General features: G+C 42.3%; 1 protein-coding gene across 1 annotated transcript in view; it reads right to left on the bottom strand.

Annotated features, from left to right (window-relative positions):
• Positions 1-21,981, bottom strand: part of WDFY2 (WD repeat and FYVE domain containing 2) — a 203,478-nt gene extending 181,497 nt beyond the window's left edge. The window contains exon 1 of the mRNA XM_003801798.3: positions 21,533-21,981. Coding sequence (XP_003801846.1) covers positions 21,533-21,669 — 137 coding nt within the window. The 5' untranslated portion in view covers positions 21,670-21,981. The remainder of the gene's footprint in view (positions 1-21,532) is intronic.
• Between the last annotated feature and the right edge of the window lie 2,181 nt (positions 21,982-24,162).

Here is a 24,162-nt window from a genome sequence, read left to right as displayed (position 1 = left end):
TTTTTTTGAGACAAGTCTTGAGCTGTCGCCCTGGGTAGAGTGCCGTGGTGTCATAGCTCATAGCAACCTTCAACTCCTGGGCTCAAGTGATCCTCTTGTTTTTCTACTTTTAGTAGAGACGGGGTCTTGCTCTTGCTCAGACTGGTCTTGAACCCATAATCTCAGGCAATCCACCATCTCAGCCTCCCAAGAATGCTGGGATTACAGGCATGAGCCACTGCACTTGGCCATCACACCAGATTCTGGGTTTCTCTGAGCCACTTCTCTCCTGTCTCTGTTCCCTTTTGCTCCTCATTTCCAATCATCTTCTTAATTTAATTCCTAACCTACTTATAATAATCAACTAAATATCAGTTTTAAGTTTATTAAATTACTACTACTAACAATGTAAACACATCAAAATATAACTCTTCCCTTAAATACCCATATATACATCTACAGCAAACATCTGCCATAGCTGAGAAGCAGCTGTCCTCTTTCACTAGGCAAACCCTCCCGTATGCCACAGTCCCCATTAGTCCTTCTTGCATCTCAGACACTGAAAGCATGCCACGTCACTCACTTATGTTACCTGCCTCAAGTCTATGGTCATATGAATCTTTGACCCTTAATAAGAAAGCTTTGCAAAAAAAATTTCATATCCATTGTTTTAACTAAATCTTACCACCATCTTATAAAAAAAAAAAGCATTTGTAAATGCCCACTCAAAATAGTTAAGAATAAATAAGAAAAGTATGGCTTTAACTCAGGTCCTAGAATTGCTTCTTCCATACTTTTTCTACCACAAGACAAGGCTTGACCACAGCCTAAGACAATTCTATGGTTGAGACTGTCGGCAGGGCACTGGGCATCAGGGCCATGCTGCTATGAGCAGCCACTGAGGGTTCTACTGCAGCCTCTTGGGGCTACGACCTACACTGATCACAAATATCTACAGAGACACAGGGATACCTCAGAAGCAGGAAAAGGATTCAGTGACCTTTGAGGACATGGCTGTGAACTTCACTCCTTGGACTTTTTTGACTCTTTCCCAAAATTATCTCTACAGAGATGTGATATAGAGACCTTGAGGACCCTGTCTCTTACAGGAATAAAATGGGAAGACCAGAACACTGAAGATCAGACCACAAGTCCCAGGAAAATTTCAGAAGGAATTTAAAACGTTATATAGCAGCTTAGGAGACTGACACAGGAGGATTGGTTCAGTCCAGGAGATCTGGGCTGTAGTGCACTATATTGATCGGGTGTCTGCACTAAGTTCGGCATCAATATGGTGACCTCCCAGGAGCAGGGGGCCACCAGGTTGCCTAAGGAGGGGTGAACCAGCTCAGGTCAGAAATGGAGCAGGTCAAAACTTATATACCGATCAGTAGTGGGATCGCACCTGTGAATAGACAGCCTGGACAACATAGTGAGACCTGGTCTCTAAAAAAAAAAAAATTAAAATTAAAAATTAAGAAAACAAAACCAAACCATTATATACCACAGGAAGACTCTGTGAAAGTAATAATGAAGGGAGTCAAGGCAGAGAAACCTCGAGACAGATTCCAGAGTGCCCTGCGGAAGACACTGCCCTGGAGCAGCACCACAGGAACACAGAGCATGTAAAGATGCTACCAGGAGCCGTTATTTCCAAGCAGGCATTTGGAGGGAAGCCACATGCACATAACCGACAAGAGAAAGCCTTCAGTGATCACCACTCTTTTGCACATGAAATGCTCACTGGAGAGAAACCCTATGATTGTAAGAAATGTGGGAAAATCTTCATGTCTCACAAGGTGACAGACACTGGAGATGGACTTTATAAATGTTAAGTTTTGCGGGAAAGCTTTCGATTATCCCAGTTTGCTTCTTATATGTGAAAGGACTCACATTGGGGACAGGCCCGAGGAACACCAGCAATGTGGTAAAGCCTTCGGCTGTTCCTGTTACACGTGGATACATGGAAGGACTCACACTGGAGAGAAATCTGACTAGTGCAAAACATGGTAAAGCCTTCAGTTCTCCCATTTCTGTTCAAAAACATGAAAAAACTCAACACTGTAAACTCAACTCTGGAGAGACACCTTATCATGGTAAGAAATGTGGGAAATCATTCACTGAATAAAGGCTGGAAGACATGGTCACACACACACACACACACAGGAGCAGGACCTGATAAAGGGACATTATGTGGGAAAGCCTTCGATTTTCCCAAGACAGTTCAAACACATGACAGAAACTCCACAAATGTAAGCAACGTGGAAAGGGCTCGGACTGCTAAGTTGCTTCAGATGCATGAAAGAAGTCAAACTACAGAGAGACTCTGAGTGTACACAACATGGTAAAGGCTTCAGATAGCCCAGCTCTGTTCACAATCAAGAAAAGGACAGACCCTGTGAATTCAAAGAATGGGGGGAAGCCTTTACTTTTCTCTCTAGCCTTTCAAGACACATAATACTGCACACTGGGAATGGCGTTCATAGATAGATATGTGGGATAAGCCTTTGTTAGTCCCAGTTTATTTCATACACATGAAGAACTGACATAAGAAACCCTGTGCGTGTGAGCAATGTGGAGAAGTCTTTAGTTGTCCCAACTCCTTTGAAATACACAAAATGTCTTACACTGTGGAGAAGCCCTGTAAACGTAAGTGTGCTAAAGACTTCCACTGTTCAAAGTACTCTGCAGTAGGTGGAAGGACCCCCACTGCAGAGAGAACATGTCAACATAAGGAATATGGCAAAGTTTTCATCGGGTCCTATCAAAGACTAGGAAGAACTCCTACTATTAATATGTGACAGAAATCCTAATGTTGTAAGCAATCTGGAAAGCATTTGCTGTCCAGTTTATTTCACACACAGGACAAGAGAGGAGAGAAAGAACCTATGAGTTAATTGACCTCATGAGGCTGCTTCAGGCCAGAGCCTCAATGCAGGAGTGGACAGGGGCTCTGGGGCTCAGCCAGACCACGTCCTAGCTGCCAGCTACCTGGAGAGTGTGGATCATTTCCCCAACTCAGCCCTCCCAGGTGACCAGCTCAGGACAAAATCTACAGATTATTCTTCAAAAGAAGACAGGGAAGAGATAAAGTTGGCTTCCCCACAACCAAAGCTCCATTGTGGCTGAGGCCCTCGGGCCTTGAGAAGGGAAGTAAACTGGCTGATGAACTCTGAAGCCCCTCATTCCTGCTGGGGATCTTCCTTCATGGTAATTCCTGGGTAGGAGGAGAAAAACATCAGATGCCCCACTGACATCCCTTCTCCCTGTCCCCTCAGTGAATTGCTTTCCCCAGCACCTTCCTGGGCAGAGTTTCTCTCCGCATCAGACCTATGACAGGAAAATAAGATCCAATGCTGATAATTCTAGGAACTAGATTTCCCAGAATCCATTCTATGGTAGAACTCACCAACCTATGTCAGACATAAAGGAGGCATCAGTCACATTTTGGAGGTAGATAGATTAATACAGGCTATGCAGAATCGGGCTTCCAGCCCATTTTCTCAGTTCTTTGTTTTACTAATCAAGAATACTAATCAGAACTGACCAGTCATGGTGGCTCATGCCTGTAATCCCAACATCTAGGAGGCCAAGGCAGGTGGATCACCTGAGCCTCAGGAGTTCAAGACCAGCCTGAGTAAGAGCAAGACCCCCTTCTCTAAAAATGGCCAGGCATTGTAGAGGGTGCCTGCAGTTTCAGCTACTGGAAGACTGAGGCAAGAGGATCACTTGAGCCCAGGAGTTTGAGGTTGCTGTGAGTTATGAAGCACTAACCAGGGGGACAAAGTGAGACTCTGTCTCAAAAATAAAAGAGAATATCCTCAAAATCACTTGACTTTGATTTCCAAAGATGCCTCCAGTGGCTTCACGTCAGAAATCTATCTACAGTCTGGTTTATTTTCAGGCATCATGTGTATAACATGCTATCAGGCTAACAGCCAGAGTGTCCTGAATGGGCATATCCCTGGGACTCTGACTCCCAAGATCTACAGACTGAATTGGTCTAAGTTATGAGGGATCTCAGTAGAATTTTTTATATAATTTGTGCTTGTTTTAGCTGCATTGATTGCTACTCAATTATATGAGTCATTTCTGTACACTGAATGCTGTCGGCATGTGAACTTAATTCTAACCCTGCTAATCATAATGGTTCTTACCTAGAAGCCACAAGAGTGGAAGGCAAACTTAATTCATGACAATTGCCAGTCACATTATAAGAAGAAGAGAATTTGGGTAATTTTTCTGATTGAGAATATATGTTCTTCTATTAAATTTAGAGACATGGCTGCAGAAAGCCTTGTTTTTGCCTTGAGCCATCACAAGCACTCAGAAGCAGTGTCACATGTTACAGGTATAGAACATTTCCCTCTTCAAGAGCATAAGACCTGGTCTGAGGAGAGGCCAGTTCCCAGACTTCTAGACCTGTTTTTGCCTTCCTTATTCTCTAGACTATATTTCCTACACTGTATTGGGCACTGTCTTACATATAGTACCTCAGTTAAAATATATAAATTCACTTACTCCTTAGGAAGCTTTTTTATGATTCTCCTTTTTGTGTCAAATGAGGCCAACATGTGTATGTAAATAGTCTAAGTAGAAGCCTAGTATGGAACAAAATCAAATCACTATTCCAGCCAATCCTTCCTTGCTCTAATAATATGTCCTCATTGTTAATTATCAATAGCCCTTATAGGCCAACATTTCAGAGTAAAAGGCAGTATGGGAAAGTCAGTTTTATAAATCAATCAATGCATGGAACAAGCCAATCGCTTCATTGAAGGTGTCAGCCAAGCTCTGGTTCAGAAAAGCCTATTTGAAACTTCCCAGAGTCAAAAACTCAGGTACCACAGGACAGAACAGCAGTCAGTGACCAAACCCTCCCTGTATGTGGAGATGACATATCCAGCTCCATATGAGTGAAGTGTGTGATCACTGCCTGTTAGACTGTACAAAGAGTCATGTGGATCAAAGAAGAGAAGGCAGTGACAGAGTCAGATACCCCAAAATCCAGCCGCTACCTCTTGTCTCTCCTGGGAAGAAGTGCAAAGTGACAGACTGGGCCAGGGACTAGAAACACCCCCAGCGTCATGGGTCTAAATGAGGTTTCCATGAATCCCAGTGACTGTGCAGGGACAGTCAGTGAAAGGGGGCAAGGGAAGCACATGGTGAGGGTGACTGACAGGGGTCTGCACTCTGGGGGTTCCCTGATGCTTCCAAAGAAATCAGGGGTCACCACAGACAAAACACAGCACTCCAAGCCCAAAGGAGGCAGTAGTGCTGCCTTCTGTTTTAGTCTTGATAGTCTAAGTCACGTGCTTTTCTGCATCTGATTTAAAAAGGAGAGATCCAATTTGTGATTTTCTGCAATTAATAAATAAATGTTATTCTGGCAATCTAGGACTCAGTGTTCTGAAACTGCCTTCAGGCACAGAGCTACAGGTAAGTTGTACCATGAATATTTTCAAGGTTACGCTATTACTTCTATATTTATTGGACTAAACAAAATGTATTTCTACGTTGTATATTCTACATGGAAAGAAGTCTTTTATCTTTTATGATTAAATTTTTTATAATTAAGTTAAAAAAATTGTGAGTAACTACTTCTAACATAAAAGAAATATCCTTCAATATTTTGCTCAAAATGTCACCAAAAATGTATAGCCCAGTTGATGATTTGGTTGTTGTGTGTATAATATAAAAGCTATAAATATCCCCAGAGAGGTACTTTCCACGTTTTTATAGAACCTCAAGGTAACCAGCCAGGGCTCCTCCCAGCAGGAAGCACACATCCCAGGGGTTCCGGCTGCTCCAGGCCCCATCAGGCATTCCCACCCCACCACACCCGCATTCTAACCGCCGACAAGGGAACTTCTACTACCAATGTTCTAGAATAAAAGCTTTTATTCTAGTGTTTGGATGCTTACAAATTCTTCTAACAGTTCAGTATCTGGTGGCTCTTAAAGGCTGTCAGGAATTAACAGACTTTCTGGTATTTCCATTTGCCAGATTAACTGATGAACTTTAGGGTGGTCCACAGCCAGAACACTTTACAGCATTGGTTCTTAACCTTCCTAGTGCCGTGACCCTTTAATACAGTTCCTGTGGGTCGTGACCCACAGGTTGAGAATCGCTGCTTTGTAGTAATCATAAAAGTCCTAAGCCTATATCCACAAACTCAAGAAACCACAGGTCCCCACATATAACAATTGAGATTATGGCATTCACTCCAATATGGGAGTATTTTGCAGGCAGCAAAGGCAATCCTTGAAGACAAGCAGAAGGGGCTGACAGGTACAAAATTCAAATGGAACCCAGCTGGAGACAGAATGACTCCCAAACTTAAAACAATATTGGTTGAAAAGTAAAGGAGATGTCCCCCAGCCAAAGTCCTCAGGGGAGATCACACCAGACCTTTATCTCCCTAATATCCAAATTAGTTCATCCAAAAAACCTACAATTTATCACACACCATGGAATACTGTTCAGCCATAAAAAAGATGGGGACTTCACATCTTTTGTAATAGCCTGGATGAAGCTGAAACACATTCTTCTTAGTAAAGTATCACAAGAATGGAAAAATAAATATCCAATGTACTCAATTCTCATATGAAGCCAGTAGATGATCCAATACATGACTAAGTAGGAGAAAAAATTTCAATTCAAGTTGGGGGAGGGGGCATGAGGGAGAGGGAGGGGCTGGGTGCTCTCACTGAATGGGCAGGGGTAGGGGGGTTGGCACACTGTTTGTTTGTGGGGCATAACCACAAGACAACCTCTATCTGACAAAATCAAATACTTTGACCTGGTTGCTTATACCCTCACATTAACCTGAAATAAATTTGCTTCAAATTCAAAAAGAAGAAAAAAACTACTATTTAAAATGACTGAACAGATAAATAAACACTCCCTTCCTATCCTCCCTTGCAGGCAGGTGGTCTTGTGACATATTTATGAGCAGATGTGAAGCTGAAAGTCAAAGAGTCATCTTCAGCCATGGACAGTCTTAATGAGAAAGCCACATGCTGGGGAGGACACAGCAGAAAGGGCAAAGAGCACCTGTCTGTTATAATCTATGGGACCAGGGTCACATATGTCATCTGTCACCGGCTGATGTGGAAAGCAGTGCATGTGTACTTGGTTAAGCTGCCCTGATGAAGGCCCCACCTATAAGGTTTTCCTCATTCAAAGACCCCGTTTTCCAATAATAAACACATTTCATTCCTGACACAGCTCAGAGTCCTACCTACAATTCTGCACCACTAAACTTAGAGCAGGCAAAGCAGGGAGTTTCAAGGGTGCAGCAGGAATGTCTCTCAGGTGCCTCCCTTCTTCTAGGCTGTATTGTCATTTGCTGACTGGCTGGCTAGGCCTCGGTCCAGCCGCTGTGCCTGCGGTGAGGCTCCACATTCATCCTCTCCACCTCCTCCACGAACCCTCCCCAGGAGGCAGCACCGCACTGCAGTGAGGCGCAGGGGACAGGGTCGGCACCAGAGAGCTCCCACTCTGCCTCTTCTTGGCTGTATCTGTTTCCTCACCTTTAAAGGGAGAGTAAATTATTATAGCTTCATAAAATCATCCTGAGGATTAAATAAGAAAAGGCACATAATGGTTTAACCCAATGTCCAACACAGGGTATCTGCTCAGGAAAAGTTAGCTATTATTAATCACTATTAATATGCTTGGGGCTTCTCCGTCCTTTCCCAAGAAATTCTGGAACTAGGACTAGGAGTCTGATATCGATCTCAGCCAGCTTACTTAGACTGTAACATGGAAAACTCAGGAGCAGTGGCAGCCATGTTCTGCTACGTGGACTAAGAAAGAAGCAGAAGAAGCCAGTGTGAGCAAGAGAAAGATGCAGCAGATGCGGAGAAAGGAGGGAGCAGTGGGGAGACGCTGCCTGGCTCTCTGCAGGCTCCGGGCGTCAGCTCTCTTCTTAAGACCCAGATGCATCCTTGTCCTCAGACTCCGAAGGTATCCAAGTTTCCTGCCAGGACACGCTAACAACTCCACCCTATGCGTCATCAGAAAATAAGTGGTTACAGAGGAACTCTCTCCCTCACTGTGACCTAACACACAGCAGAAACCTATATTGCTCCACTTTCACCCACTATGTTCGAAGCCATGAGCTGGAGGCCTCAAGGGACCCAGTGATGAGAACCCCAGAGCAGAAGATAGATGATTTCAATGTGAGGCAGTGCTTTAGTGAAGTCATGAGGAGTGTGCTGGGGGACGCGGCCATCAGGAGCGAGGAGGAAGAGGACGAGCGGGAGTGATGGGGCAGTTGTGGCAAGGTGGCCACATGCAGGTGTTGCTAACCCCAGAGCAGTTTCACAGGGGAAGGGTTAGTAGTTGCTAAAGCAGAGATGCCCACTGAGATCCCGATCAGCGCTCATATTAGAGCACAAGCAAATCTTATCAGTTTTCCTTCCTCAAAATCTTAAAACCCACAAGTGGGAGAGAGAGCTTAACTTTTTCAGCATAGCTTCTGAATTTTACACATCTGTATAATACTATCAACTAAAAAAAAAAAGGCTGATTGTTTTTTAAATGCAACTGCTAGAATCTAACTGTTTTTACCTGCTTATTTTTCAGAACTTCCCCAGGGAAAATGAATTATAAGCTAAGTAGTTTTTTTAATCTTAAAACTTTATTTTTTTGTACTACGACTACTTAATTTTCAAATTGTTGCAATTTCCTAAATTCCATTTTAAGCAACTAAACATCTCTGCCACATCATTCTATTCCCTTGTCACCAGCACCGACCTCACCTTCCCACAAGTCTGAACAAGACTAGTAGGCAACAAAATCAACAGACAGATCAATTTTTAAGTAAAAGTTTTGGAAAAGGAGAAATGAATGCTGGTGTCATCCAAAAGACCAGAGGGATGGCTGGACAGTAGAAAGGAGAGCTTTACTGGTGACCCCCAGAGTCCTTAGCACAGAGCAAAGGTGCTGCTCGCTCTTTGAAGAGGGAAGGGCGTTGGGTTTTATACTTCACAGGGCTGGGGGAAAGCCCTACATTACTTATGAAAGGTCCAAGTCTAAAAGGTAAAAACTTCAGGTCCAAGTCTAAAATGTAAAAACTTCCATCATAACACTTAGGAGAAAGTGTCTACAACACTAGAAGCTACTGAGGACACAGTACCATTAACACTAGACCTTTGTTCACTTATTAAAGAATCAACAACTTGGTGTATGGTGTACAGTTCTTCAAAGTCCAATGCTGGGGCTAATCTACACTTCCATTAATTCAGTAACTACAAAGTATTAAAGAATAAAGAAGAGTATTTTTAAAAAGAAAATAAATGAAAAGTTAAAATACGCTAAGAGGCGGGCCACACCCTGGAAAAATACGACCTCCCTGCAGACAAACTCACACACGCTGCAGAGCCTCAGGAGATCTGCCTGGGCCTCTTCTGCTCCCTCTACTACTCTAAACTGTGAGGTTAAATAATTCAAACTATTGGAACATTACAAATTCTTTTGAGCCTTGAGAGAGATGTGGCTATGCAGTCCAAGTCACGCACGTGGCAGGCAGAAGCAATGTCTGCCTTTTACCCGGTAAATAGGAGAGGAAGCACAGGAGGTGAGAACACCTCAGATGGCCGTCTCCCTCCCGGAGGAGTAATCTTCCTTGGATTGCAGTGCTCTACAAGATTGCAGTGGCTCCTGTTCCGGTCTTGCATGTCGAGTAATCATGTCGAGTAGTATACCCTGTCTCTGCCTAATAAGTGAAACCTATCTCCTCCACTTTGGAACATCGACCATGTCCATGTTCGATGACACTGTCTGGTGTCAGTGTTTCCAGGTGGCTATCCTCACGCTCTGTGCTCAAACAAACCCTATACTTAAATCATATTTTCTGAACCTCATTATGTAAGATTGACAGAACCTTTCAGACCGAGTGAACTTTACTTTCTCAGCCTTTGCCCTATATTATTCACATAAAGATCAAAGATTTATATATTGTGCACAGCTGATAGGACAGAAATTTCCCCAAATGTAAGCTCAACAAGAAAAATAAGTTGGAAAAGTCACACAGCGACCAAATTCCAAACCACCTTAATCCGTTCAAATAGCATGTCAATTTAGCTAACTACATATTCAGATTAAGCATAACTGACCTCCCTCATTAAATTTTATCTTCTGGAGAAAAAATTAATTCTTCAAAATTGTTTAACAACCTAAGCCTTGAAATGTAAGGAAAATTTATTAAACCATTCAAATAAAAATTCAAAAATAATCCAAAAATCAAAATATAATGAAATCAATAAGCCATTCCCAAAATTTCTCCCCCAGTGAACACTAAAACAGATTACTGAGATTCTAATGCCAAGGAATGGAAACTGATTCTGGGAAAATATTAATCCAGATGTACAAAATAAAAAGCAATAATGCAATATTAAGTTTATCTAAAATTAGAATTTAAATGTGTTAAAATATGAAGTAGCAAAACAAAGACTCACATCTAAGTCTTCCTGATCTCAGGTTCTCAGCTCCAGAGAGGGGAATGAGGGATAAACGACATTCCTAACTTACTAAAACCCACCTTTACTTACTTATTTACTGTCCACATCAGGATCTATTATAAAAGGTGTCTTAATTTTTAATGTATTTGCTTTCTTCCCCTATCCCCACCTAAGTTTTCAGAAACATGGGCTTCCTGGTTATCTTTTGATTTCCTCTTTTCTTCTTCTTCCAAGTAATAAAAAAAAGGTCTACCGAATAACTCCATAAAAGGGGAAACCTTTCAGATTCTTATTTTTTTAGAAGCAGGATCTCACTTTGTCGCCCAGGCTAGGGAGGGTGCAGTGGCACAGTGACAGCTCACTACAGCTCACACTCCTGGGCTCCATACCCAGCCGCCTTTCAGATTTTAGAAGGGTCTCATGCACCATCTTCCCACCAACAGGTGGCTGGGCAGTGTGGACTTCACCTGTCTTGAGGTGTTCAGCTGACCTTAGTCCAAACAAGCAGAGCAGGAACAAGAGTCTGCGGGAGAAAATATCAAGTCTGGGTACAGCTGCAGCTTCCCACGTGTCGAGAGCAGCGAGCAATCTGGATTTGTATGTGAAATCCATGTTTAAACCTTGCCTACAAATTCCAAAACTTCTAAATATTTGTCCAAAGGTGGACTTCAGTTCACTAGTTGACAGTTGATAATGCCCAGGCTTCCAGTTGAGAACACTTTAGTTAGAGCTTTATCCTTCCCTAAATTTAGTCCCTGTGGAAAACATGGAAGATACAGCTCCTGCCCTGCAGTGGAGACAATGGACACACCATTTTAGGGTAAGGTACCAATCAAAGAGAGAGCGGAGCCTGCAAAGGAGAACACAGCGCTCCACCCCCACAGCTGCCACAGAGCAAGGCTGGGAAGTGATGGTAAAAGGAGGTGAGACTTAATCCTATCTTTATATATCCGGAGAAGAGAAGAGGGGGATCAGAACTATAGGAAAACCAACAAAAAGTTCAAAAGCCCAATCTGTGTATATCCAGGGTGACCCTCAAAATAGCTGAGCCTTAATGGAAACACAGCAACAGAAAGGCTTACATTAGAGGTGGGCTGGTGTCACAAACAGAAAACAAAACTAACTCTTCCTGAGTGTCCTCTACACTCCAAGTACTGCAGGGACTCAGGACAATCACCTCACGTGACACCCCAACAACCCTAGGAAGAAATCATCACTCCCAATTTGCAGATGTGGAAACTGAAACTGTGAAAAACTAAAGTTTGGGAAAGAGCCAGTATCTGGAGCCAAATCATCCCTTTCCCATTAACTTTCTGGCTGGGATAGAGAGATGAGGTCTAATATCATAGATAAATAATGGCAACTAGTAAGGAAAATCTCACTGGTTACAATAATTAAAGTGGAGAACTGGTATCAAAAGAAGAAAAATGATCTCTAAACCACAAGAGAACCAATAAAAGGCCCTACTGTTTTGTGAAAATTTAATTTTGTGATAAAGGTAGTTTCAGAAATAAATACAAAATAAAACATAAGGACTATTCAAGAAGCAATGCCAAAATAATTAACAGCAAATTTTAGAAAAATTAACTTACACTCCCCAATTTAAGCCATCCAATAAAATATATTCCAAACAAATTAAAAAGTTATTTTATATCAAATTATACAGCTAAAAAGAAAAATAAATATTCAATGGGTCTGTGGGGAAAGAATTACTTTTGAAAATTACGAATGACAAAAGAAATTTTAATCGTTAAAAAAAAGGACAGGCTGGGCCTAGCGGCTCACTCCTATAACCTCTGCACTTCACACTTCAAGAGACTGGGACAGCAAGGATCACTTGAGACGAGGAGTTCAAGACCAGCCTAGACAACATAGTGAGACCTTATCTCTATAAAAAAATACAAAAAACAAAACAAAACAAAAAAACCTCCCTGAGCATTCTGGTGCATGCCTGTAGTCCTAGCCACTCAAGAGGCTGAGGCAAAAGATCAAGAGATTGCTTGAAACAGGAAGTTGAGGTTACAGTAAGCTATGATCATGCCACTCCACTCCAGCCTGGGTGACAGAGCAAGACCCTGTCTCTTAATGGGGGGAAGGGGAGCTAAATTTATTTATTTATCTAATATTTATTTATGTATTTTTGAAAGGACTTGTCACAAGCATACCCTCAGATCTCAAATCACCTCCATAAGGAAGTTAGAAGTTGATGCTTTGCCAAAGGTACCCTTGACCTAGCATCAGCTCCAATAGCTAGATTTAAAAGTAAATGCTTCCTGTGTAAAAAATATAAAAAATAAAAGGGCAAACACCAAAGTATCTGGAAATATAACAAGCATGCAGTTAATATTCTTAGTCTATAGAATACATGTACAAGAAATCATTAGAAAGGACCAAGAAACCTCAATGGAGAAATGGACAAAAAAAAAAGGAACAGACAATTCACACACACAAAAAATACATAAACAAGCAAATAGAAAAAAATTCAGCTAAAAATACAAATTAAACATCAGTGAAGTACTACCATTTAACAAGCAAATTATGAAGAAGAATTTAAAAACAGTAATACCCATAGCTGGTCAGGTGCGACAAAACTAATATTCTCACATGTAATACATTACCACAAATATTTTAAAATGGCACAAACCTTTTGGAAAGCAATATGTCAATCTTCTTACAATCTTTCCTAAAGAAATAATCAAAAACTTTAGGGCCAGGAAGATACTTATATACACAACAATTTTTATCATAACATTTATAAAACTGAAAATAATATAGCCAATAATAGGTGATGGATAAATTATGATACACCTAACAGATTACCAGTACCTTGAGAGCAAGACATAGGAGGCCCAGGACCAAGTACGATAATACATGCATTAAATAAATATGGGCAAATAACAAAGGAAAAACAGACAGCCACTTAAAATGATGGTTACATTGCTGGCACAATTTTAAAGAAGGCAAGAATATATAAGTATACCATTATAATCATATTTTTCAAAACTATATTAGAAAAACTGCCAGAAGAAAATACATAAAATATTAACAGTCACTGTGCTAAGAGGTTGATGTGCAGCTATTCTTTATTATAGTTATATTATCTTTATTAAAAAAAAAAACATGCTTCAGAGGAATTAGTATTATGATTCCTTAAAATTTAAACTGCTCCTCAGAAATTGGAGAAAAGAAAAAAAATTAATAACTAATGGAAATGCATAAAATCTCCAAGTAGCTCATATCATAAGGAAATCTGCTTAGCTAAAAAGGAAATTCGCGTAATCAGAGACTTTAACAACTGACATCATTTAGATGAGAAGTGTCATTTCTGAGTCCCACCTCAGTAAAGATGAACATACCACAAGAAGCCAAAACATGCAGCCACACAAACATGTGTGCAACTTAACTATTTAAACTCCTAGTTTATCCTAAACTCTCTCTGGCTCTGGGCTGAAAGGGTTTAGATGTTAAATCTAAACTTTAGAATGTTTATCTCCTGACCTGGAAGCTTCTAGTCAGGCCGAGTCAAGTTCACAATCACTGTGGGAGTTTCAGGAAGGCTGACGGTGTGGGAGGTAGGTGGGGTATAGGTCCCTGGCTGGAATTCCATCTCTAGAAAACCAAAATTACATAAAGAGAATAAGGGGCATATAAAACTTCAATAGCTCTTCTAAAGCACCGGAGTATTTCAAACTGTTATTTGCAGCCCTTTAGTGGGTCATGAAATTAATCAGAGGGGTCACAACCAGAATTTATAAAATTCTGGGTGACAAGAGAACAGAAAATATCAGTGTGCATGTCACAATAAAAGGATATCTATCATTTCATAAAACTTTTGTTTCAGTTATGTACATGTGTATGGGGGAGAGTATGTAAGTCTCGAGTAGCAACACTAAATATATTTTTTACTATGATTTGTGGTCAAAAACGTCTCCAAAGTCTTACTCTAAATAACTCAGGCCCTGACATGGGTTCCAGCAAACCACCTGGAGCTAAAGTGGTTCAGGATTTGAAACTACAGGATTCATCCAGAAGCAGGAATGTAGTGAATCCAGTTCAACTGGGTGTTAGGCACCCATACAAAACAAATTCTTGTGTGATATTTTATCCAGGAATAAACGACCACTGCCATCCAAAGGCTGTAGGAAAGCACTGTTTTACAGCTGCAGCAGGAAGGGCTGACGGCTGCAGGCAAGCATGCTTTTTCCCCATGCACTCTTTTGAGATTTGAGGATGATGTGGCTGCAGGGACTTAATGGTCATAAGTGGGCATAGTACCAAAGTCACAGCTAGGAAATCCAACCTTCTCCTTCGCCAGATGGAGAAGCTGAGGCTTAGAGTGAATAAAATGCCCTAGGAAATGCCAAGGTCAATGCAGAAGAAAGGTGAGCTGACACTCCCAGTTCTTTTATAAGAATCCTTAAATTTAAGGCATGCAAGAGCACAACGCAGAAACCCCTGCCAAGAATCAAGCAGACTTTTTTTTTTGTCTTACTGATTAGTTTCTTATATTTCTGAATTAATTTTTACTAATGACTACATGAAATGTTTGTTTGGATGAAAAAAGGCCTCCTGCCCTTTAAAAAAAGAGCAAATGAAAACTGCTTGCTTAAATCGAACAAAAGAAGTGATGCCTTTCTGTGTTAGAGAATTTCTAGGTTAACTGTGGCACTCTCCTTAGAAGACCTGTTGATACACAAACAAGTGTTGCCTCCTTTCTAATTCTTTCTATTCTGACACTAGCTGAGAAGAAAGGCGTGGCCTGATGGCCATTCTCTTCTCAAGTATGACACTGTATTTTATTCAGTTTAGTGTTACAGCTATCAATAGATCATTACGAGCAAGCCTTAAGGCACATTTTATTGATGGAGTTCTAAATGCCACAAAGTATTTTAATTCCCCCCAAACTGTTATTTTGAACGACATCAAGATGATTCTCAACAACAAACAAACAAAAAAAAAGTCTCTCTCTCAAAGCCAAAGGCAAAGTGAAAACAGACAGCGAGGGAAAGACACAGCGAAGAGTCATGTTTCCTTTTTAAAAGTTTTGATTTTGTTTGGAAATTACCATCCCTAAAATCTCTTCTACCTACTTCCATCCTGTGATTTTTACCTATTTTTTCTTTTTCAAAGTAAGTTTAGTAACACTTGAGGTATGGCATAGCCTGAAGAGTTTATGATCTTGAGGATCACTCATTTTAGGAGCATCAAAATTGCCACCCTAACATTTCCCACGGTGTTGCAATATCCAGATGCATGTACAGTGATTAAAATCTATGAGGTCCTGGAAAGAAGCCGGTTGAACAATATAAAAGTAGGAAATTCATAAGAACCACCAGGAGCTTTCAGGTCACACAAAGCCAAAACTCCTCTGCACCAAGCCTACTTAAACAAGCTTTCCCAAAATGATCTTTTCTTAAAACACCAATCTGTTTCTGACCTTTACAGACACAGAAGTAGTGTCTGGCATTTGCTGACATGAAAACTTGCCTCCTGTTCTGAATTCAGACTAAAGGTCTAATTTTCAAGATTTATACACGATAAATTCCCTTTTCGGAGCCTTGAAACCAGCAAACTGTTACCACCAAGTGATAAGTCCCACAGTTGAAAGTTTATTAATTCTATGCCATTAAATAGAAACTTCACACATTCAAAAATTAATATGGATGGATTCTAATCGTGCTGACTTTAGAGAGCTCACTCCATCACTCTTAAGAAATCTTCAACATTCAGAACTCTGCTTACACTACAAGAAACACTTTAATTTGCATTTTGTAAAAGAAATTTATGCCAATGTTGTAACAGGCATAAAACATTAGGAGCTCATTGAATTGAGCCAAGGTCTAATAATTATTAGTGAAATGGCTGAAGCAGAGAACTAAGTGTAATTCACAGTGGAAAGAATTCATGGTAAATAACCAATACTATGAAGATTTATAAGATGAAATGAAATTTTAACATATCTTTTCAGGCTCAGCGCCTGTGGCTCAAGTGGCTAAGGCACCAGCCACATACACCTAAGGTGGCGGGTTCAAATCCAGCCCAGGCCCGCCAAACAACAATGATGGCTGCAACCAAAAAATAGCTGGGCATTGTGGCAGGTGGCTGTGGTCCCAGCTACTTGGGAGGCTGAGGCAGGAGACTCGCTTGAGCCCAGGAGTTGGAGGTTGCTGTGAGCTGTGATGCCACGGCACTCTACTCAGGGGGATAGCTTGAGGCTCTGTCTCAAAAACAAAAAACAAAAAACATATCTTTTCAAGAAACATTCCAATAGTCATGGAATAAAAGTAGTTCAAAGCTGGTAGTTCATAGGCTTTCCAGATAGGGAAAAATCCAACTCATCTTCTGTCCCATTTCCAGTTCTATCCCATGTTGTATTGTTACCCTGGCCTAAATTAAACACCTTTGCTCAAGCGAGTCATTGACAGTTAGGGTCTCTTTAGATGAGCGGTGACCCAGGGGTCCGCAGTAGAGCTAGGTCTGGGTTGGAACCCTTTTCACTATTTGTGGTTTGATGATATTATCTCTGAAAGACATAAATCTGATTAGTACGTTAAAAGGCAAGGTTAGAGGATGGCACCTGTGGCTCAAAGGGGTAGGGTGCCAGCTCCATATGCCGGAGGTGGTGGGTTCAAACCCAGCCCTGGCCAAAAACTGTAAAATAATAAAATTAAATTAAATTAAATTTTTATTTTAAAAGGCAAGGTTAGACCAGTCAGAGGAGGGGTTTTTTCAAGATGCTCACAGTTTAGTAGGGTGTAATTTCATGAACTGGATGAAGAGAGGAGGGGGTTGATTTTGAGAGAAAACTGTATGAACACTTTTCTTGCTGTCTTCTAAATAACAATTTCAAATTTTCTTTAGGCTTATAAGTGTAGATGGACTGTAGTTGATTCTCTTCTTTGTCTGCTTCCATAGGAGGTGGGGGGTTTCAGGATTTTCCTCGTGAAAGATGTATCCAGGAATCTATTCCCATAACTTTAACAGCTGTAGAAGAAGACAAGATAGCAGAAAAGAGACCTTCCCAAGTTGGGGTTAGGGAAGGTGAATTAGAGGGAAGAGTCACAAGTCCTTGATATCTGTTTTTTGATTCTCATTTCAGAGTGATTAGGCACTCATTTCTTGAATATCTTTAATTAAAAAATAAAATGGTTTTAGCCATTTTACTATATCCAGGAATCCAGAGTCTATAAAAGCCTATAATTCCTAAGAAGCCTCGAAGCAGTTTGAGAGTTTGAGGTTTATGGTGAACCAATATTGGTCTAACTCTTTCTTTGCCCAAGGCTCTCTTCCTCTGTGAAAGCTGGAGACTCAGATAGTGAACTTCAGGTACACATAATTGGGCTTTCGCCTTGGAATCTTTGTACCACAATCAGCTAGAAAGTTTAATAGAGCTTGGGTAGTTTTATGGAGTCCCTCTGCACCTGGCCCTCCTAAAAGAATGTTATCCACATACTGAATAAGAGTTGTCGTAGAATATGAAAAACGACTCGAGTCTTTGGCTAAGGCTGTCCCTATATTCCTGGGGTAACCTAGTTCGTGTGAGCTAGTTAGAGTTAGTGGGGTTTTTTAAAGGAAAAAGGTATTGGGAATTTTCATGAAGCAGAATGCAAAAGAAGGCATCTTTTTAGTCTAGAGAGTGAAATTCCAGTCTCAGTAGCACGAGAAATTGTTACTCATAAGTCAGGTTGTTTTATATATTCCTTATACTCCCTTGAATTTCCTTCTTCGATACTGAGTAAAGTTCCAAGCTCTCTTAACTGTGCTAAGCTGAACTTTGAAGGCAAAGGTTTTTGTCCATTCTTGGGCTTAAAGATATGGGTATTATCAGCAACTACTGAGGGCAGTGTGAGGGTAAAAACAGTAATCCAAGTCAAAGAATCCTCCAAAAGAAGGTAAAATTCAAGGGACAAGGAAGACTGTGGAATCTCGTGATTCTTCCCCATCTGAAAATTCTTCTCAATACTAAATCTTGGAAGTAATGACAATATTTTTCTAAAATTTCACCCAACTAAATTGTAAGCATCTTGAAAAGACCTTATCATTTTCATCGTCGTCGTGTACACAGGTAACCTAGAACATAGTAAGAACTCAAATATTGTTAACAAAATAAATGAAGTACTGCAAAGACTTCCATTTTTAGAGTTTAAGGCACTCTAAACGCCACCCAGTCCCATACTTTTCCTGTGAATCCACATTTATCCACATAGGCTTCATAAGTCATCATATAATTCATTCCACAAATATCAACTAAATGTCTACAATAGTTAAGACTTGTTTTACAAGCAGCAAAAGAATATCAGTCACTAATAAAACAAATGTCTTTGAGGGCCTACTACGTGCCAGACACTGTCAGGCCCTAAAGATAATACAATGACTAAGACACACAAAGCTCCAGAGGGAGATCACAGAAGAGAAGGGAGAAGGGACATGAAGTACATGAATACTGTACAGAACTATTTAAAATGGAAAATGTTACAGAGAAGTCAAAAACAGAAACAAGAGATTCTTAACAACTTATAGAACGTTGCCATTCAGGTATGAGACATTATTTGTGGCTTCACTTTAGAGTTCAGGAATAAAGATTTCTAGTTTCTCGACAAAGCAGTTAATGGTCATGGGTTTATAGATTTTGATGAAAATCAATAGTCTTTTTTCATGTCTTTAGCATTGCATCAAGTGACATCAACATTGGATTTTGAAAAGAACACAGATCAATTCTCTTAATGAAAATAATAACTGAAACTGAGCTCTAAATATCAAAGTTATTTTCATGTTTGAGTATATGACCCAAGGAAGCACAGAACTGTCAACTTGAATAATAACAAAATGTATATAAATAATAATCCTGAATTTATGTGGGGCTCTATTCATCTAACAGGGGCTCTATTCATCTAACAGTAACTCTATGATAAATAATTTCTATTATTTACCTTGTAAACTCGGAAAGTAAAATTTAAGCTAAAATATACCTAAACATTCCATTTCTTTTGTCTTGTAACTAAATGAAATTTATTCTCTAGTTTCTTTCATATGTACATTAGATTCTCCAAATACTTTGAAATACACCCCAATAAAGCTGCTTCCCTTGAGACAAATACAGTACAATGGGATCAGAAGTTCCAAAACTAATATTAAAGGAGCTTGGGTTTCACTACCTTTATCTCTTACCAGATTCAATAAATTTATTTATGAATTGTCTACAACCATTAGGAATTGATCAGTCCATCTCTGGTAGTTACAGCCTGGGAAAACTCATTTACTAATATATGTTATGGGACATAGTCCATAAAATTTTTTTTATTATTATTTAATTTATTTTTAGAGAAAGAGTCTCACTATGTCATCCTTGGTAGATGGAATGCCATGTCGTCACAGCTCACAGCAATCTCCAACTCCTGGGCTTAGGCGATTCTCTTGTCTCAGCCTCCCCAATAGCTGGAACTACAGGCGCCCGCCTCAACGCCCAGTTATTTTTTGTTGCAATTTGGCCGGAGCCGGGTTGGAACTGGCCACCCTCCGGTATATGATGGGGCTGGCGCCCTACCCACTGAACCACAGGGGCCGCCCCATAAAAAATTTTATATTCAGGAATTTCTAGGTCCCAAAACAGCCTTCTTTAATAGGATTTTGCCTCTGTGAAAAAACTAAACTCTCTCCAAAGGCTTCACTGTGAATTTCAAAAGGGCTCTTATATCCATGTATTCCATTCCGGCCACGAGTTTCTGTTCATTGCAGACGACATATCATTGGTGTATGTTTACAATGTTTTCCACTGGATCTGCATAAGAAATTAACCAGGTGCCCTTTGTACTGAGCATGATGTAGACAGGAACATGTCACTAAAATACGCATCCTAATTCTGCTAAAGAACTTAAGATACGAACAAACCTATTAAGAAAAATTTTTGAAGCCACACTATATGCAAAGTGCTGAAATGACATAAAGACAGTCACGAACACGCTGATGCTTTACCTCTGCAGTTTTAGGGGTCACTAAGGAAGATTAATACTCTTTACCTCCTCGTGATTTCAATGTGTATTAAAAAAAAAACCTAACAACTTGGGCGGCGCCTGTGGCCCCACCGTCCCCATACGCTGGAGGTGGCGGGTTCCAACCCAGTCCTAGCCAAAAACTGAAGAAAAAAAAAAAACCTAACAACTATAAAAGCACTGCGTGCTACTACAGTGTTACATTTTTTAGCACCCTTACAGATACTACCAAGTAACAATTTCTGATAAATTACTATAAGTACTACTATAGTTGAGCAACTTCTCTCTAAAATTTAGCCGCTTTAGCCTTATTTATGCAGATTCAATTTAAAGCAAAAACGCAAAAATAAAGAATATTGAAGGCAGAACAACTAGCTGCACTTCTCCAAATTAAGTAAAATTGAGCAAAAGAAAGGAAGCAAGCGAAGGGAAGGAACTCACAAGCTATTTGCAGCAGGGATCCGTTGCAAGTTCTCCCCGCTTCCCCTTAAGCTCAAAGAGTTAAGCAGAAAGAGAGGAAAGTAAAGAAGACACTACACAGAAGACTAAAGTTACTCTTTCACAACTTGCTTATTCACTGAATTCAGTGTAAGATGTCTGTAACATCTGGATTAGTTAGGAAGGTCTGGGGGGAAAGAGTGGCATTTGCTTTCTTAGTTCGGAATCCTAAGAACTGTACCCGAGAGTACCTAAAAACCCTCAGTTATCTTGGAGAAGCAGCTCGGAGCATCCTTCCCAAGCACACACACATCTACAGGGCCAGGGGGCTCCTCCCTCTTTCCCTAGCGTCCTCAGGGACGCACCAAGGTCCGGTGTCCAGCGCACCGTTAGCCTAAGGGCCATCCGGACTCCCGCAGGCGCCACCCAGCCGGTACGAGGCCGTAGCGCACACCGCAGTCCCGGCTCGGCTTCCCGAAGACACGCTGCGGCGGCGGCGGCACGCAGCAGGATACCCTCACTAGCCGGTGAGCATTGTAATAAAACTTAGGGGAGCGCGTCTGCACTCTCGCGTACAAGAGGCACAGTCCTGACGCGGGCTCGGAGACCCTCGGCGCGTCCCGCCCCTCCTCGCGGCCGAGGGGCAGCAGTCCGTACCTGTCCTCCGAGACGCTGATGACGCCCTCCTCCTTGGGCACGATCACGGCCATATTCACCACTTCCTGGGACCCCTCGACCCGCTGCAACAGGATCGGTTTGCGGGTCAGAGGTTTGGGCTGGATCTCCGCCGCCATCGGAGGAGGGGGCGCGCCGCGAGCGCCGCCGCCAAACGCGCCGCGGGGCTGGGCTGGGGTACAGGCACAGGCTGAGACGGAGACTCTGGCTGGCCCGAGCGGGACGCCAGCAACCAGCGATCATAGCCTGGCCGCCTCTCGCGGGAACAACCCTGCGCTCACCGCTTGGGCACCAAACCCACCACCACCGCCGCAGCAAGCCGGCGCCACTACCAGAGGAGGGGGCGGAGAGCTGGGAGGCGGGGCCTTTGGGGCGGGGCCTGCCGCAGGGATGACCGCTGGTGGGCGCGAGGGCGGCTCCACTTCCGGGAGTACAGGCGCGAGAAGGGGAAACCTAAAGTGGGAGGCTGGCGGGAGCGGCCCAACGCGCGTGCGTCAGCCCACTAGTCCAGGATCCCGGCCCCTTCCCAATGCCTGAAGCCAGGCAGCACCCCTAGGACGCATGCGCTTTCCGTTCCCCGCGGTCTTCTAAGCTCTCTACCTTCCACACCCACTATTCAGGCTCCTCCTCTAATCTCCCGTCCACGCGCGGGCACACGCTCCAGGGAACGCGCCTGCCGGAAGCCCCGCCCCCTCCAATCCCTGAAAAGGGGGCGGAGGTGGGGCGGGGAAAAGAAGGTCCCACAACACCGGAAAGAGATGAGGTCTGCAGAAGTAAAAGGGCCCAACTAGTTGGGACGAGACTAGGCATGCGCACGGGCTACCAGCCTTAGCTAATCTTAACAATAAAGTGCGCCAGTGACTGCTCCCGACATGCACCGCGCCGTGGCGTCGGTGCCACCTAGTGGCCTCCTGGGAGTTGTAGTTTTTTGGAGCCTCCGCCCCTGTGTCCTGGAATAACCTATCGTCCCTTTCTTTGAGCTCGGGATCTGGGGAGCTCGGAGGCTTCCTGACGTCCGCGTTAGGGCCCGAACTGCTCTAAAGTAGAGAACCGAGGAGGAGTCCTGAGCTGAGCAGAACATATCCCATTCCTGGGTCAAGCCACTGCCCAGAATAGTGGCGCGTCAGATACAGGGAAAGAACAGAGTCTCATACAGAGATCTTTTAGGGAATGGAAGATAATCTGTAGCATCAGACTACTCATTTTCTTGGACAGCTAAATTACTAGCACAAGATTCCTTCAGCGCCAAGTTAGGGTTAAATACCTCCACCTCCGCAAGACTTGAACTCAGGCCCTGCCTGCTCCTAGTCCTACTTCTTTCCCCAGAGATGGTGGACAGTTACTGTGCCCACTGAATGAATGTTAGGTGTCTGGCACAAGGCCTGGTACGTGGCGTGGTCATTTTTTGATAACCCCCATTGAGTGCTCCCAGAGTTAAGTCAATTGAGGAGCAGTCATGATCTGCCTGGTGTGATTGGGCTGGCAGGATTCTGGAAGGCAGAAAAATGAGACTTTAGAGCTGGGCAATGAGGAGGTCAGGCCTTGTGGAAAAGCATTTCTAAAGTAGATTTTTGGCAGCCAAGGTAGTAAGGTGTAAAGAACCTATCTCAAAGTACACGAGGCAACTATTTACCACCTCCTATCTTTGCAGATATCTTGTAAGAGTCTTGAAATAGGGATTCAGATATTTTTCCAGCCTTGGGAGCTAAGGCAAGCATTTGCTTTCTCTGACTTTCGATTTTCTCATCTATTAACTGGGTGGTTGCTGTGAAGCTTGCAAATGACCCTTTAAGTGCCTTCACATGCAAAGAGTCTATTAACTACTGCTGGCAATTACACCTTCCCTCAGGGGGACATCTTTTTATCCCCTTAAGGTTATGAAGGAGGTGGCAGCTGGCTGCCCTCATCCCAGGCTTTATGGGAATAAGAGCCTGAGTGGGGTTACAACAACTCTGAGTCTGATCCTCATTCTAAGGAGCCAGAGTATCTATCTCATCATTCACTCAAGAGATACTTGATAACTACTCAGTGGTAGTCAGTAGGAACACAGATTTGAATGTGGACTTCTCAGTTCACAAGTATCTCACAGATCACTCACTAGAAACAGAGAACAGACCATGACAGGGCAGTGATGATGCCAAGAGACTTGGGTAACATAGGGAAGTACCCAACCTGACTTGTGGTAGAGAGGGTTATGCAGAAATATCTGCCCAAAGGAGGTATAGTCTAAACAGAGCTTTGAGGGGTGAGCAGGAGCAATCTACTTACATAGATTCAAAGAGTATAGGAGTGAGGGGGGTGAGTGAAGTGGCTGGGAGCGGGCATGGTGGTTAGAGAAGGGAAGTGAACGAAATTCAATACAACTGAAGCAGCTTGGTGAGGCTCACAGCAGAGAGAGGTGAAGATGAAGACATTACAAGACCTGAGTATGGACCAGGGCCTGATGCACCTTGTTCTCAGTAGGAAGGTTACATTCTGGCACCCTCACATCATCCTCAGATTAGACAGGCACTCAGGAAGCCATCAATTACAGAACAACGTGGCAGCTGTCATAATGGAGGTACCATGAAGTGCAGTGAGAACCAGAGACCCTGACCTGTGTCTGGACAGTA

This window comes from Otolemur garnettii, unplaced genomic scaffold (genome assembly GCF_000181295.1).
Source record: "Otolemur garnettii isolate 467f Iridium unplaced genomic scaffold, OtoGar3 scaffold00221, whole genome shotgun sequence".
Classification (NCBI taxonomy): domain Eukaryota; kingdom Metazoa; phylum Chordata; class Mammalia; order Primates; family Galagidae; genus Otolemur; species Otolemur garnettii.
Note: the sequence above shows the minus strand (reverse complement) of the source record. Positions and strands in the feature narration are given on the sequence as shown.